Source organism: Pseudophryne corroboree, chromosome 8 (assembly GCF_028390025.1).
Source record: "Pseudophryne corroboree isolate aPseCor3 chromosome 8, aPseCor3.hap2, whole genome shotgun sequence".
NCBI classification, from domain to species: domain Eukaryota; kingdom Metazoa; phylum Chordata; class Amphibia; order Anura; family Myobatrachidae; genus Pseudophryne; species Pseudophryne corroboree.
This window is the reverse complement of record NC_086451.1, coordinates 455133948-455150625: the sequence shown is the minus strand read 5'-3', so window position 1 is coordinate 455150625 and position 16678 is coordinate 455133948. Positions and strand designations below refer to the sequence as shown.

The window sequence follows — 16678 nt, the reverse complement described above, 5'->3', positions numbered from 1 at the left end:
AGGTACACTCTTGCATGTTTTCTTGGAATGCCCTGCCCTACGCCCCTTTTGGGATAAAGTATATGACCTTATTCATTCGGTCACTGACCTCAGCCTGACTCAGGACCCTTCCTTGGCGTTGCTGCACTGGTACCCAGACACTGTCCCCAAGTAAACTCGCTATGTCCTTGGTCATGTTCTAATTGCAGCCAGAGCTACAATTGCTCAAAACTGGAAGTCTCCCTCCCCTCTCCCTTTGCAAAAGTTATTTCTAAGACCCACTTCCATTCCGAGATGGAAACAAGGGACACTGCATACTCTACATCCCCCTCTTCCCCTATCATGAAGTGGCTTCCATGGCATACATACATTTCCAAGAATAAGGCGATCTTGCCTTCGTCCCCCACCATACAGAGCCCTCCCTGTGACTTGGGCGTCCCTCTACCCGTAGAAAATCCATGATTTATGTATGTTCTTGTGTTTTCTGTATTGCTTTTGGATGTCCTGTCTCCCGCCCTTTAATATTGTTTTTGCCCCATTGTTATTCTATTCTCTTTTGTCTTTATGGTGTTTTTGTTTTGATTCTATACCAGAAATAAAAAAACTTAATGTTGAAAAAAAAAAAAAAAAAGCAGAAGACTTTAGGACAAAAGTTGAATTCATATGAAAAATATTATAGTTCTTCCGGTAAAATGAAAATAGTTCTAGACGAATCACACCTTGTACTTACTGGATCCACATCTTAGAGATGTGTATGAGTCAATTCCTTCTATTATAGTTTACAAGGCATCGTGGTACCAACCTTTTATAAAAGCACAAAAATCAACGCTAAAAACACCATTCAGGCTAAAAAAAAACCCATAGATTTATTTTAAATATGTGAACTCGTTATAATGGACATTACATGCTTTATTTTATTCAAGTAAAAAATATAATTTCCAGTAAAAATGTTTATAAGCTGCCAAAGAGAATGTGACATTTATTGCAGTGTTCTTGCAAATTTCATTATGCCAATTGCTGAAGGGGGAGGGGGAGTTAGCGGATACTATTTATCCAAGCCTGGGTGTGTTGGGGGCCCGGGTCAGCTGTTATAGGGGACATTCTCTCCCTACATCCAGTCTCTCCCACAATATTGCTACTTCCACCTTCACAATGTCTCTAGAATGAGATCCTTTCTCACCTTGGATGCAATGAAAGCTCTCATTTCCCACCCAACCGCCTTTTTGTTTAACTCTCATGCCACTCTGTGTCAGACTCTCCTCTCTAACTGCTGCTTTACTGCTGCCCAACACATGGACAGGGTAGAGGGGGATGGGAGGAGCGGGAGAAACAGGAAAGAGAGATGGGAGGAAAAGGGGTAGATGCAAGAGAGAGAGAGGGGCCCATTTATCAAACAGTATTTGTGGTTATTTCCCCGTTTTCGAGGGCTAGCCACAAAGACTATGTATCCCGGCACTGTATGAAGGAGGTTTTTCGCAACAGGTCTCAGCCAGATGCTGTGAGATTTACCAGATATTGGCCCCTGCAGTCAGCAGTTGTAGCCTATAGGCTACACTTCGCTGGATGTAGTTACGGCAGGGTTCCCACAGGAACCCTCCGCCGGAAAGGGCCCGAATGCACGGCAGTGAGTTGACCGCGCATGCGCAGAAGGTCCAGACACACACTCTGTACATCGCAGGGACTGTCCCTGTCTGTGTCAGGTGATACATTCATCCGAAAGTGTTTGCATTCTACAATGCGACCCAGGGCGCTAATGGGCCCCTGAGAGAGATGAGATTCATAGAGGTAGATTAGAGAGAGGAGAGGAAAAGGGGGAGATGGGAGAGAGATAAGACGAATAGGAGGAGATGGGAGAGAGATAAGACGAATAGGAGGAGATGGGAGAGAGATAAGACGAATAGGAGGAGATGGGAGAGAGATAAGATGAATAGGGGCAGATGGGAGAGAGATAAGATGAATAGGAGGAGATGGGAGAGAGATAAGACGAATAGGAGGAGATGGGAGAGAAATAAGACGAATAGGAGGAGATTGGAGAGAGATAAGATGAATAGGAGGAGATGGGAGAGATATAAGACGAATAGGAGGAGATGGGAGAGAGATAAGATGAATAGGAGGAGATGGGAGAGAGATAAGACGAATAGGAGGAGATGGGAGAGAGATAAGACGAATAGGGGGAGATGGGAGAGAGATAAGATGAATAGGGGAAGATGTGAGAGAGATAAGATGAATAGGAGGAGATGGGAGAGATATAAGATGCATAGGGGGAGATGGGAGAAAGATAAGATGAATAGGGGGAGATGGGAGAGAGATAAGATGAATAGGGGGAGATGGGAGAGAGATAAGACAAATAGGGGGAGATGTGAGAGAGATAAGACAAATAGGGGGAGATGTGAGAGAGATAAGACAAATAGGAGGAGATGGGAGAGAGATAAGACAAATAGGGGGAGATGTGAGAGAGATAAGACGAATAGGGGGAGATGGGAGGGGTAAGTGGACACCTGACACAGTTGGGATTCGCTGAGTGAAGTCTGCAGAGCAGAGGTAAGTGATTATGGCCAGACCAGTTTGACATCTGGGATCTCCTGTAATAGTACATAGATGATGGGCATACTCATTCTTATAGTGCGTCTTATACCGTGTGGATACTTCAGTTATACTGTTAGTGGGACCATTGTATTTTGGACAAAATAGTTAATTGAGAAAAGCAATATTGTAATACCATCGTCACAGCTCCAGCCTCTCATCCCCTCTCTAACGTGGATACTAAACGTTCCTAAAGAATAGATTATACAAACACTAAAGATGAGTTACATTTGTTAAATAGGATACAGTATGTTACTAACCGAACATACCCAAACGTGGGATTTCCAAGGAGAATCAAGTCCTGACTCAGCTCTTCCAGCCAACTTTGTATCTTACATTAAGGCAAAACGTCATATTCCCAGAAATCTTGGTTCTTGCGTATTTTGGATTTCATATAAAGCTGGCCACACACTAGACGGCTTTATAAACGATGTGGACGATGCACTACGTCGCTGATGATGCGCACTGCCGTGCGTTGTCAGCGACATCCTCCATGTGACCTGCGTGCAGGTTCGACGGGTGACATCGCCAGTGAGGCCCATGTTGCCGAATGCAGCATGTCCCCCGCCAGATCAATGGGGCGGGTGGGAAGGGAGAATAAAGACCCACCTGCTCTGCACTATATACAAGGTTCAGTCTCTGAGCGTTTTGGTGAAGGGGGCATCCCCTGCCTCTTTTTCTCTTTGTGATGGAGTCATGAGAATGAATTGTTCTATACGCCTTATACAAGTTATTATTTGTGAGTTTACTGCTGAAGGGGGCATCCCCTGAGATCTATCGTGACGGTTCTTTTACCGATGAAGGATTATTTATGCCTCTTTCTTTTCTCACCATTGTGAGTGGTTGGATTTAGGGCAGGGGTGGGGAACCTCCGGCCCGCGGGCAGTATAAGGCCCGCAAAGCCGTTTGGTCCAGCCCACCAGCTTGTGTCAGTGAGACACGCTGCCGCTCAGTCCGGCGGCAGCGTGTCTCAGCTGTCAGAACAGGGAGGAGAGCGCGGCTGTCGGGTGGGAGCGGCGGCGTGTTTGACTTGAAACCAGCCGCCGGTTCGTGAGCCAATCAGAGCTCGCGGACTGGCAGCCAATCAGAAGCTGCGGCTGCCGGTCCGCGAGCTCTGATTGGCTCTCGAACCGGCGGCTGGTTTCAAGTCCTACATGCCGCCGCCACCCAACATAGCCGCGCTCTCCTCCGTGTCCCGCCGAAAGCAGCACGGTAAGCAGCACGGAGGGGGGGGGGGGGCAGGGCATCTGTATACCTGGCACTGTGGGGGGCATCTGTATATTTGGCACTGTGGGGGGCACCTGTATACCTGGCACTGTGGGGGGCATCTGTATATTTGGCACTGTGGGGGGCACCTGTATACCTGGCCCTGTGGGGACATCTGTATACCTGGCACTATGAGGGGCATCTGTATACCTGGCACTGTGGGGGCATCTGTATACCTTGCACTGTGAGGGGCATTTGTATACCTGGCACTGTGGGGGCATCTGTATACCTGGCACTGTGGGGACATCTGTATACCTGGCACTGTGGGGGCATCTGTATACCTGGCACTACGAGGGGCATTTGTATACCTGGCACTGTGGGGGCATCTGTATACCTGGCACTGTGGGGGCATCTGTATACCTGGCACTGTGAGGGGCATTTGTATACCTGGCACTGTGGGGACATCTGTATACCTGGCACTGTGGGGACATCTGTATACCTGGCACTGTGAGGGGCATTTGTATACCTGGCACTGTGAGGGGAATTTGTATACCTGGCACTGTGGGGGCATCTGTATACCTGGCACTGTGGGGTCATATGTATACCTGGCACTGTGAGGGGCATTTGTATACCTGGCAATGTGGGGGCATCTGTATACCTGGCACTGTGGGGGCATCTGTATACCTGGCACTGTGAGGGGCATTTGTATACCTGGCACTGTGGGGACATCTGTATACCTGGCACTGTGGGGACATCTGTATACCTGGCACTGTGAGGGGCATTTGTATACCTGGCACTGTGAGGGGCATTTGTATACCTGGCACTGTGGGGGCATCTGTATACCTGGCACTGTGGGGTCATATGTATACCTGGCACTGTGAGGGGCATTTGTATACCTGGCAATGTGGGGGCATCTGTATACCTGGCACTGTGGGGGCATCTGTATACCTGGCACTGTGAGGGGCATTTGTATACCTGGCACTGTGGGGACATCTGTATACCTGGCACTGTGGGGACATCTGTATACCTGGCACTGTGAGGGGCATTTGTATACCTGGCACTGTGAGGGGCATTTGTATACCTGGCACTGTGGGGGCATCTGTATACCTGGCACTGTGGGGTCATATGTATACCTGGCACTGTGAGGGGCATTTGTACACCTGGCAATGTGGGGGCATCTGTATACCTGGCACTGTGGGGGCATCTGTATACCTGGCACTGTGAGGGGCATTTGTATACCTGGCACTGTGGGGACATCTGTATACCTGGCACTGTGGGGACATCTGTATACCTGGCACTGTGAGGGGCATTTGTATACCTGGCACTGTGAGGGGCATTTGTATACCTGGCACTGTGGGGGCATCTGTATACCTGGCACTGTGGGGGCAATTGTGGATCTGGCACCGCACTATTGGGGGCATATGTGTATCACGTCCCATTTTAACTGGCCACACCTATTTTTTGGCGCGCGCGCCTCTGGCGCGCGCACACAGTACCTCTAAGGGGCAGACCTACTGGGGGGCAGGGTAATTTTTTAAGTTGAGCGTTTTTGTATGGCCCCCGAAGGATTTTATAAATATCCAAATGGCCCTCGGTAGAAAAAAGGTTCCCCACCCCTGATTTAGGGGGTCAAAACCCGCCACAAATTCATATATCACTGTTAGTGTGGTGACACATTGTTTATCTCTGTATGTGCAATTATACTTAAACAGTATTACACGAGGATCTCTGTGTTTTTGTGCTTCCCTTTTATGTTTAAACGTCGCTCTCGAAGAAAAACGGGATTTTGAAGAGAAGTGTGTTAAACCAGGGGAGCACATCTTCTCATTACTTGTCACAAGTCTTATTTTATTATTTGGGCGCACATATGAGCTAGGAATGAATGGGGGTGACTACCCCTGGAGATGTAGGAAAAACCTGAAGCTGAGAGCCAGGTTCACACCAGTGAGCCCATGAATCTGGAATTCCGTGTGGAATCAGGAGAAGACAACTGGACAGATTGTTATAGACTGAGAATTACCAAAAGGCGGCAGACTATATTGAAGGGCAGGGGGTGGGTTCTCCAAAAGTGGACAACCCTTTTATATCTGCTCCTTAGAGATTATAGGCGCTGACTAGCACATTTTAAAGTATAGTGAAACCATACACTATTACACAGTCCCTTATAGTAAGAATAATGTACCCCCCTCTAGAAAATGTAAGGATAGTATACATTACTGGAGTGTTGTATCATTATGTAAAAATACAAGGCCTCGGCAGTGAGAGGCGGTTCCGGTATGAATGGTCGACCATGTTATGGACGACAGTCATTAGGTCGACCACTATTGGTCGACATTGACATGGTCGACGTGGACACAAGGTCGACACATGAAACTGGTCGACACATGAAAGGTCGACATATGAAAAGGTCGACGTGAGTTTTTTAACTTTTTTTGTGTCGTTTTTTGCGGAAAGTGACTGGGAACCCCAATTAGTGCACCGCGTCCCCTCGCATGGCTCGCTTTGCTCGCCATGCTTCGGGCATGGTGCCTTCGCTCCGCTACCGCTTCGCTCGGCACACTTTACCGTTCCAATCGTAGTCCAAGTGGATCATAAAGTATAGAAAAGTTCCCCAAAAGAAAAAAAAGTTAAAAAACTCATGTCGACCTTTTCATGTGTCGACCATGTGAATATAACTGGTGAGAGGCAGATACCGAAACTATCAAGAGTAACAGTGTAAATCCATCTTATTTATAACAAGTTATTTATATAGCGCACACATATTCAGAGAATATTTGGGCATTCACATCAGTCACTGCCCCACTAGAGCTTACACTCTATATTCCCTATCACATGTACACACACACTTGGTTTAAATTTTGTTGGGATCCAATTAACCTACCAGTATATTTTTGAAGTGTGGAAGGAAGCCGGAGTACCCAGAGGAAACCCACGCAAGCATGGTGAGAATATACAAACTCCACACCATTAGGGCTATGGTGGGAATTGAACCCATGACCTCAGTTCTGTGAGGCAGTAATGCTAACCATTACACCGTCCGTGCTGACACAAGATCTATATATTGGGACATTCTTGCTCGTGGTCTCTTATAAGTGGACATATCCTATGACCTAGTTCCAACTCCAAGACAGAAAAAGGTTCTATAGAACTCCAGTATTAGACTATGAGACCATTAGGCCTTGATTAAAGATTACTGATATTTTTAATTCTAAGAATAGCACAATTAGTAATGGGCTTGATGAACTGCAGGTCTTCTGAGTAGTCATGGCCCACCAGGGACATGTTCCCAGTCTCATCCAAAAAGTATTTATTCTACAGCCGTGGATGAGGGACACAGAGGATGATGAGTGGAAAGGAACCATGCGAGTGGATTATCTCCTCTTCTGTATTCACTAACACAGGTATAGCAAGGAGTTAGCAACAGTATAATTTCTATGGGTGCGTGGGCTTCACGTTATCAGGTCTGAGATGAAGCCTTTGTATGTTTCCTACAGCCTGACTATGCCACTGATTTATACCCGTACTTTTAAATGTATATTTTATATATGTTAACGTTGATGTGATTTTTAATTAATTATTCCTTGCCAGAACCTGGTGACCTCTCTATACCAGTAATTGTTAATTTACTTTTGCATTGAAAAATATTTTTTGTTTCTGATGTTGTAACAAAAATGAATAATAATCTGAGCATTTTTAATGCTTATTTTTTCTATATAGATATTACAGATAGTATATATTTTTTAAAGCTTGTTATGCTGGTAATGTAAGATATATTTTTCCCACTAAAGCATTGTCAGTGAAACAGACTCTCTAATGCTGCATTCAGATTGCAAATGCCGGATCCTACCCGGTAAGAGAAACGTGTACTTACCGGGTGGGATCCGGCATTTGCGCTCCGTTGCTGGCTTTCCGACCCGGCAATATACCGGGTCGGTTGCCATAGCAGCGGAGGGCGCAGCAGCAGCAGGGGCGGGGGGTGGCGCCGGGAGATGAGCTCATCTCCTGCGCCGCCTCTGCCTATGCTGTGAATGGGAGCCGTGTCGCATCGGAACGGCTCCCATTCACACTGCGCCTAACCCGGTAATCAACCCGGTAATAACCCTTCTTTTTTACCGGGTTGAATTACCGGGTCAGGCGAGCCGCTAATTCACCAAAGGACCTTTCACATCGCACACGGACCCGTTTCGACACGGCAATATGCCGTGTCGATACCGGGTTTTTAGTGCGATGTGAAAGGGGTGTAAGAAGCCTATTTATTAATAATTCTGGTCTTAGAATATGCAGGAAATGCTATCTCCACATGTTTGAGGACAGAATTAAATATCCCTTAAATTTACGTTAAAATAAAGGTAGTGATGCATAATATAAATTATACTTGCCTACTTTTGAAATAGCATTTCAGGGAGATTGGGAAAACAACATATATACTGTATATATATTTATAACAGCAACATAATGGAGTAAGGTGCAATTGGGGAGATTGCTACACTCTTCAGGGAGTCGGGGAGTTTATTGTTATTTCAGAGTTGGCAAGTAAGTTAAAAAACGTTTATTATTGTATTTAAAATAGCAAATATTTATATTTCCCAAAGATTCAGCAACATGTATTAAAAGGAAGAAAGTATATATCTAGATGATATATCTGTATAAGTAGAAAAGAAAAAGTGAATAAATCTGACTACATACCAATAAAAATTATAATGTTTCTTGCATGTTATTTGCTTTGTGTTCTTTATTTTCATACATCAAGGATTTGGAATAATCACTGTTGGAATATATCCATGATTTAAAAAAATGATATGATATGTAACATAGTAATGGCCCTCATTCCGAGTTGTTCGCTCGCAAGCTGCTTTTAGCAGCTTTGCACACGCTAAGCCGCCGCCTACTGGGAGTGAATCTTAGCTTATCAAAATTGCGACCGAAAGATTCGCAATATTGCGAAAAGACTTCTCTGTGCAGTTTCTGAGTAGCTCGAGACTTACTCTGCCAGTGCGATCAGTTCAGTGCTTGTCGTTCCTGGTTTACATCACAAACACACCCAGCGTTCGCTCAGACACTCCTCTGTTTCTCCAGCCACTCCCGCGTTTTTCCCAGAAACGGTAGCGTTTTTACAAACACTCCCATAAAACGGCCTGTTTCCGCCCAGAAACACCCACTTCCTGTCAATCACATTACGATCACCAGAACGAAGAAAAAACCTCGTAATGCCGTGAGTAAAATACCTAACTGCATAGCAAATTTACTTGGCGCAGTCGCACTGCGGATATTGCGCATGCGCATTAGCGGCTAATCGCTCCGTTGTGAATAAAAAAATAATGAGCGAACAACTCGGAATGACCCCCAATGATTCCCATATAGATGCTTATCTCAGGATAAGACCCCAAACTGCTGATATATATGTAGGAAGCATATTATATTATGCGTCAGTTTTGTTTTCCAAATAATGTATATTGTAGCAACTTTTAATACAAATACTTGATAATTCTTAGCTGAAATATTAACAGAATAATAGGTCATGTATGTAAGTTGAAATATCAGACAATATTAAATCTTCCCATATGTTCTTACATCTCAGGAAAGGTCCCGATAGCGCCTATTTAATCAAGGAACATATAGTGGCTGTATTTCAGTGTTATTGTTTGTGTTTAATATCTCGACCTACAAAAAAACAACAACTCCATAACCCTTAATAGGATACGATCAACCGATGACGTGCAGTGAGGTCAATGACTGGGGAGGCACTGGGTCGTATTTACACACGCACAATGGTTCATGTGGGCATTATACAAAGGTGCAACAGTATATTTTTACGTACATCAAAGTTTAAAATCACAAGTAAAATTCAAGCAGTCACTTAGCCGCTTCTATAAACAGTCCGGTTACAATGATCGGTCCAGCTCACATCCACGCCAGCTTCGGACCCGTGTGTGTATATATGTATATATGCTTATATGTTTGTGTATATATACATGTGTGTGTGTGTGTGTGCATATATGTGTATATGTAAACATATACTGTATATGCAAACATATACTGTATATGCACGTGTGTGTATATATATACACTACTCAAAAAAATAAAGGGAACACTAAAATAACACATCCTAGATCTGAATGAATGAAATATTCTTATTAAATACTTCGTTCATTACATAGTTGAATGTGCTGACAACAAAATCACACAAAAATTATCAATGGTAATCAAATTTATTAACCCATGGAGGTCTGGATTTGTAGTCACACTCAAAATTAAAGTGGAAAAACACACTACAGGCTGATCCAACTTTGATGTAATGTCCTTAAAACAAGTCAAAATGAGGCTCAGTAGTGTGTGTGGCCTCCACGTGCCTGTATGACCTCCCGACAACGCCTTGGCATGCTCCTGATGAGGTGGCGGATGGTCTCCTGAGGGATCTCCTCCCAGACCTGGACTAAAGCATCCGCCAACTCCTGGACAGTCTGTGGTGCAACGTGGCGTTGGTGGATGGAGTGAGACATGATGTCCCAGATGTGCTCAATTGGATTCAGGTCTGGGGAACGGGCAGGCCAGTCCATAGCATCAATGCCTTCATCTTGCAGGAACTGCTGACACGCTCCAGCCACATGAGGTCTAGCATTGTCTTGCATTAGGAGGAACCCAGGGCCAACCGTACCAGCATATGGTCTCACAAGGGGTCTGAGGATCTCATCTCAGTACCTAATGGCAGTCAGGCTACCTCTGGCGAGCACATGGAGGGTTGTGCGGCCCCCCAAAGAAATGCCACCCCACACCATTACTGACCCACTGCCAAACCGGTCATGCTGGAGGATGTTGCAGGCAGCAGAACGTTCTCCTTGGCGTCTCCAGACTCTGTCACGTCTGTCACATGTGCTCAGTGAGAAGCTGCTTTCATCTGTGAAGAGCACAGGGCGCTAGTGGCAAATTTGCCAATCTTCGTGTTCTCTGGCAAATGCCAAGCGTCCTGCACGGTGTTGGGCTGTAAGCACAACCCCCACCTGTGGACGTCGGGCCCTCATACCACCCTCATGGAGTCTGTTTCTGATCGTTTAAGTAGACACATGCACATTTGTGGCTTGCTGGTGGTCATTTTGCAGGGCTCTGGCAGTGCTCCTCTTGTTCCTCCTTGCACAAAGGCAGAGGTAGCGGTCCTGCTGCTGGGTTGTTGCCCTCCTACGGCCTCCTCCACATCTCCTGATGTACTGCCCTGTCTCCTGGTAGCGCCTCCATGCTCTGGACACTACGCTGACAGACACAGCAAACCTTCTTGCCACAGCTCGCATTGATGTGCCATCCTGGATGAGCTGCACTACCTGAGCCACTTGTGTGGGTTGTAGACTCCGTCTCATGCTACCACTAGAGTGAAAGCACCGCCAGCTTTCAAAAGTGACCAAAACATCAGCCAGAAAGCTTAGGAGTTGAGAAGTGGTCTGTGGTCACCACCTGCAGAACAACTCCTTTATTGGGGGTGTCTTGCTAATTGCCTATAATTTCCACCTGTTGTCTATTCCATTTGCACAACAGCATGTGAAATTGATTGTCAATCAGTGTTGCTTCCTAAGTGGACAGTTTGATCTCACAGAAGTGTGATTGACTTGGAGTTACATTGTGTTGTTTAAGTGTTCCCTTTATTTTTTTGGGGCAGTGTATATATATATATATATATATATATATATATATATATATGGTACTCCACAGGCTTTTAGGAAAAACCCTATTAATATAGATTTACACTAATTTAAAAGCCTGCAGAGTGCTGACTCTTCCTTTCTACGGGATACCTATATACAGTATACATATACATATAGATATATATTTATAAATATATGTATATATAAAAGATATATATATATTGATATAACTGATCTCCCTCTTTATTAGGGGCCACACTGTCTTAAGTGCCCAGAGCCCCCCACAGCCTTAATCCGGCTTTGCGCGTGCCGTGCTCAAATGCCAGTCCTTGATCAGGAACTGACGTCGGCCGCAATCACCATGGTTACAACTACACATAACAAATATACAAACGATGAAAAGCATTAACAACAGAATGCTTGTTACCGTTATCTTAACTGGCTGTATAATGATATACAATGTATCACCTTCAATCGGCGAACTTGATGTATCACTTGATTACTTAAACAACCTAAGAATTTGAGCTATGTTACACGGCCGCATTTTAATGTTACAGCTGACTGTCAGTCAAACCGACGCATGGTGTAATACTTTATAACTAGAAAATATGCATCTTCCGCTAATAATTCCAATTCTCTTATAGGTATGAAGAATAATTTACTCTATAATACCCCTAGGGGTTTACTAACACTGTTTATATCAAAATAAACATAAACAAAGGAGAGAAATGCAGATCACACCGGCGCCAAGTGCCATATTTAAAAAAAAAGCCAATGCTCCTCAACGCTAACAGAAGTAGTCACGAAGAAGGAATTGGGCAAATGGAGAGTATGTGCCAGAAATTTGTCCAGAGGGGTTGAAGGGGGCTATTTAATGGCGATAAGTTGTCATTTACATTTATTATCTGATGCATTAAAACGAGCTGAAATGTTTAAGCACTGATTCCAAGTTTTATTTACTAGTCCAGAGTGCCGCAGTGGAGCAGTGTGTGTGTATATATATATATATATATATATATATATATATATATATATATACTGCAGCTGCGGCACTCCTGGTGTCTAACTCAATGAAAACTCTTGAACAGGCAGATGGAAGATAACAACAACGTTTCAATGACTTTTATTTAGTCATTTTCCTCAGGTCTAAGTAACAACAAAACACGTCTTACCTTATAAAGGATATCATCACCCTGTGTGTGAATCGCCTGCGGTCAGCGGGACGCCGCCCGCCCCGTCCAGCGTGCCGGAAGTGACGATGCGCCATGTCACTTCCCCGGCCGTGCTCCCCATCACCATAGCAACAGTAATAACAAAAGACGGACAGCTGCAGAGAGAACATTATGCAGGCTTGGTATCAAAATATGATTATGACAGTAAAACATGATATTAATACCAACATTGTTAATAATGCACTAAATAAATGCATATTACTACATAATAACAATATACAAAATACAGTAAAAAGATACATCTATCGTCATACTAGTATAACAAGGTATCTAAATGGGACAAAAAGGTTTTTAAATGAGAGGAAAAGATTTATGTATAAAAACCATAAGCAAGTCTGCAACCTAAGAGCATAACCTAGCTATATACCAACATCATGTGTATAATATATCCTCCTACTGGTATAGTGACCTCAGGGAATTAAGAATAGATGGGACCACAGCTACACTTAAATGTATGAGAGGACCACCCCCATATATGATGTAACACTAACACCAGTAATGCGCATTGTACCAATCGCACAGCACTATATGGCTACATGATATCAGACTGTCTTATAAAAAGCTGTTGAAACCATGAGACTCATTGAGTCACCGTTGGTGAACTGTGTCCAAACGGTAAATCCACCGGGCTTCCAGTCTTAGAAGTTTCGCCCCACGATCTCCGCCCCTAATGGAGGCTGGCACATGATCGATCATGCGATATCTAAGCGTAGTAAGTGGGTGGCGTTGGGATGCAGAGTGTCTAGTGACCGGTTGTTCACTAGTACCCTTACTAATAGCCAATTTGATGGCAGACCTGTGGGCTGCCATCAAATTGGCTATAAGCAAGGGTACTAGTGGGGTGAAACTTCTAAGACTGGATTGGTACTATGCGCATTACTGGTGTTAGTGTTACATAATATATATGGGGGTGGTCCTCTCATACATTTAAGTGTAGCTGTGGTCCCATCTATTCTTAATTCCCTATAAAATCACTATTTTTGGTCTTCTTACCAACTAGTAACTTGAGAACACTTTGATGTTTTAATAAATAAGACTGGCCACAAAAGATTGGGCAGCGAGCACTAAAACGTTTTCAAAACCCACCATGCTGCACTAACCTCTACAATAACACAGACACACATGTTGCAGAACCTATGCAGAAGCAGCCTAAACCTTATTGGCCACTATCTGTATGGGTGGTCTTCAGTATGCCGACTGTCGGGATCCCGGCACACAGTATACCGGTGCCAGAATCCGGACAGCCAACATACCGACACTTTTTCTCCCTCGTGGGGGTCCACGACCCCCCTGGAGGGAGAATAAAATAGCGTGGCGTGCCACCGTGCCCGCAAGGGGCTCATTTGCGCTCGCCACACTGTCGGTATGCCGGCCACACGAGGGGAGTGGGCCAGCCCTTTGCCTTCCTTTCATAGCCACAGCAGCCACTCAACAGCACGTTTTCCCCCTGCATATCAGCCGTCTTGATCATCAGCTTCATGGCTGCTCCCGGTTGAGTGCTGTGGAACTTCCTGGATAGGTCACCTGACACTGCGGCAAGCCACGCCCCCGTCCTGCAGATCTGCGCAGTAGCAAAAAAAAAAAAAAAGCTCCACTGCGTCCGACATTGACATTGGGTCCATCTCTAAATCAGGCTCATAACTGGTTTTAATACGCTTTCAATAAAATGACTTTTTAGACATAATTGAAGGCCATTTAATTCATGACCAGTTGATAGTTATAGGCTGATAAGTATGTATCACAAGACTAAGGATAAACTTGTTATTGCAAAATATTATAATTGCTAGTACCCAACAGTGTGCTTTCAATATAATGATTATGATATACGATTAGGGTAGTATTAGACTAATTAGCTCTGTAACAACAGCAATATTTATGATCTGGTTCTATATCTTCTGATATAAATATGTTACATAATTCGCTACAATCCGGATGTGAGCAAACATTTTGATGCACTGAAGCCTAAACAGATGGGATTTGTATTAATTTCTATAGATGTCAGAACGCATACAAAGAAATATACATGTAAGTTGAAATTGTGTTTCTTCTTATACATGTAAGTTGGTTTGCATAAATAGCCATTGCCAATATAAATGTATTCAGTAAGTTCACTGGTTGTGAACTACACAGATAATTACTCCCCCTGTGTTCAGGGGCTAATATGATAGTGCTGTATATTGGGGGTAATTCCAAGTTGATCGCAGCAGGATTTTTGATAGCAACTGGGCAAAACCATGTGCACTGCAGGGGAGGCAGATATAATATGTGCAGAGAGAGTTAGATTTGGGTGGGGTGTGTTCAATCTGCAATCTAATTTGCAGTGTAAAAATAAAGCAGCCAGTATTTACCCTGCACAGAAATAAAATAACCCACCCAAATCTAACTCTTTCTGCACGTTATATCTGCCTCCCCTGCAGTGCACATGGTTTTGCCCAGTTGCTATAAAAAATCCTTCTGCGATCAACTTGGAATTACCCCCATTGTTTTGAAATATACTGTAAATATTTGTTATTTTAATTACAATAATAAAAGTTAATTTCTATATTGTCCATGACAATCGTTTTTCATTCCCCCTTTTTTTGGTTTAATTTCTGTAACTTGTCAGTGATAGTACCTCCTATTTACAGAACACAAGAGATGTTTGTTTTTTTAAACTTTATATAAAAACTTTTGGTCTTTAACCTAATGATACATATACATTAAGCATAATGTTTACTTTATAAAGTTATACATATTACAAACCAACTAACAACCTGATGTGGTTATTTTTTTTAGATGGTTCCCCGATCACATGCAAAGTGATGGATCAGATAAATAGGACCACTATAAACTATTTTATTCTTATGGGCATTTCAGATAAGCCAGAACTGCAGCTTCCAATCTTCCTCCTGGTTCTCCTCATTTATCTCATCACACTTGGTGGTAATGTGACCATTCTTCTCCTGGTCTGCTTGGACCATAAGCTCCACACTCCCATGTACTTCTTCCTGAGCAACCTGTCCACCCTAGACATGTTTTGTTCTACCATTACTTTGCACAAAGTCCTTGCCATGTTTATAACGGGGAATAAAACCATCTCCTATTCCTCGTGTATGACGCAGTTGTACTTTTTTTCATGTTTTACTTCTAACGAGCTATTAATATTGACGGCCATGAGCTATGACCGATATGTGGCCATATGTAACCCTTTGCATTATACAATGGTCATGAACCGCAGAGCTTGTTCTTTATTGGCCCTGTTGTGCTGGCTTGTTGGGATACTTGAACTTGTGCCCTATATTGTGTTATTATTACGATTATCCTGTTATAGATCCAATGTAATCAATCACTTCTTCTGTGACATGGCGCCAGTCATAGAACTATCTTGTAGTGACACCTCTGCCCTGGAGCTCTTGATCTTTACAGAAGGGTTGTTCCTTCTAAGTGCCACCCCATTTCTTCTCACCTTCATGTCCTATGTTTTCATAATAGTCTCAATAATGAGGATCCGTTCCAGCTCTGGGAGGCGTAAAACATTCTATACCTGTTCCTCACACCTCATGGTGGTTGTCCTTCTCTACGGGACACTTTTCTGCCAGTATCTGAGGCCGACCTCAGTGGACAGTTTAGATTCCAATAAAATTTTCTCCCTTATTAACACAGCTGCTGTCCCTGTGCTAAACCCCATTATATACAGTTTAAAGAATGATGCTGTGAAGTCTGCTTTTAAAGTAAAGATTGTTTGCTTTAAAAATAAAGGTTGCAGTGTTTAAGACTCAAAAGCTGATTAATCACCTGAAAATCATTAAAAAAAGCATGCACCCTTCATTACACAGGTAAAAATTGATAGATCAGAGTTACAATGAAGCAATAAATACACTAATTGTTAAAGTAAAAAAATCACAAGTTTATTCATATAAAGGTGAAATAGTTAGCATTGCTTAAAAAGAGAAATGGATAAAAATATTTTCTTGCTGCAATTTCTTGCAGCGATTTTTGTATGTTTTAAAAAAAAATTCATTAGGCCATTGTCTACCCCACTGAAAAAAAAAAATATTTTTGTTTAGA

At 43.5% G+C, this 16678-nt stretch overlaps 1 protein-coding gene across 1 annotated transcript; it reads left to right on the top strand.

Annotated features, from left to right (window-relative positions):
- Positions 1-15432: 15432 nt before the first annotated feature.
- LOC134949963 (olfactory receptor 5AR1-like) lies at positions 15433-16383 on the top strand. Its single transcript, XM_063938644.1, has one exon. The coding sequence runs from the start codon at positions 15433-15435 to the stop codon at positions 16381-16383; it is 951 nt and encodes a 316-aa protein (XP_063794714.1).
- The last annotated feature ends 295 nt before the right edge of the window (positions 16384-16678 follow it).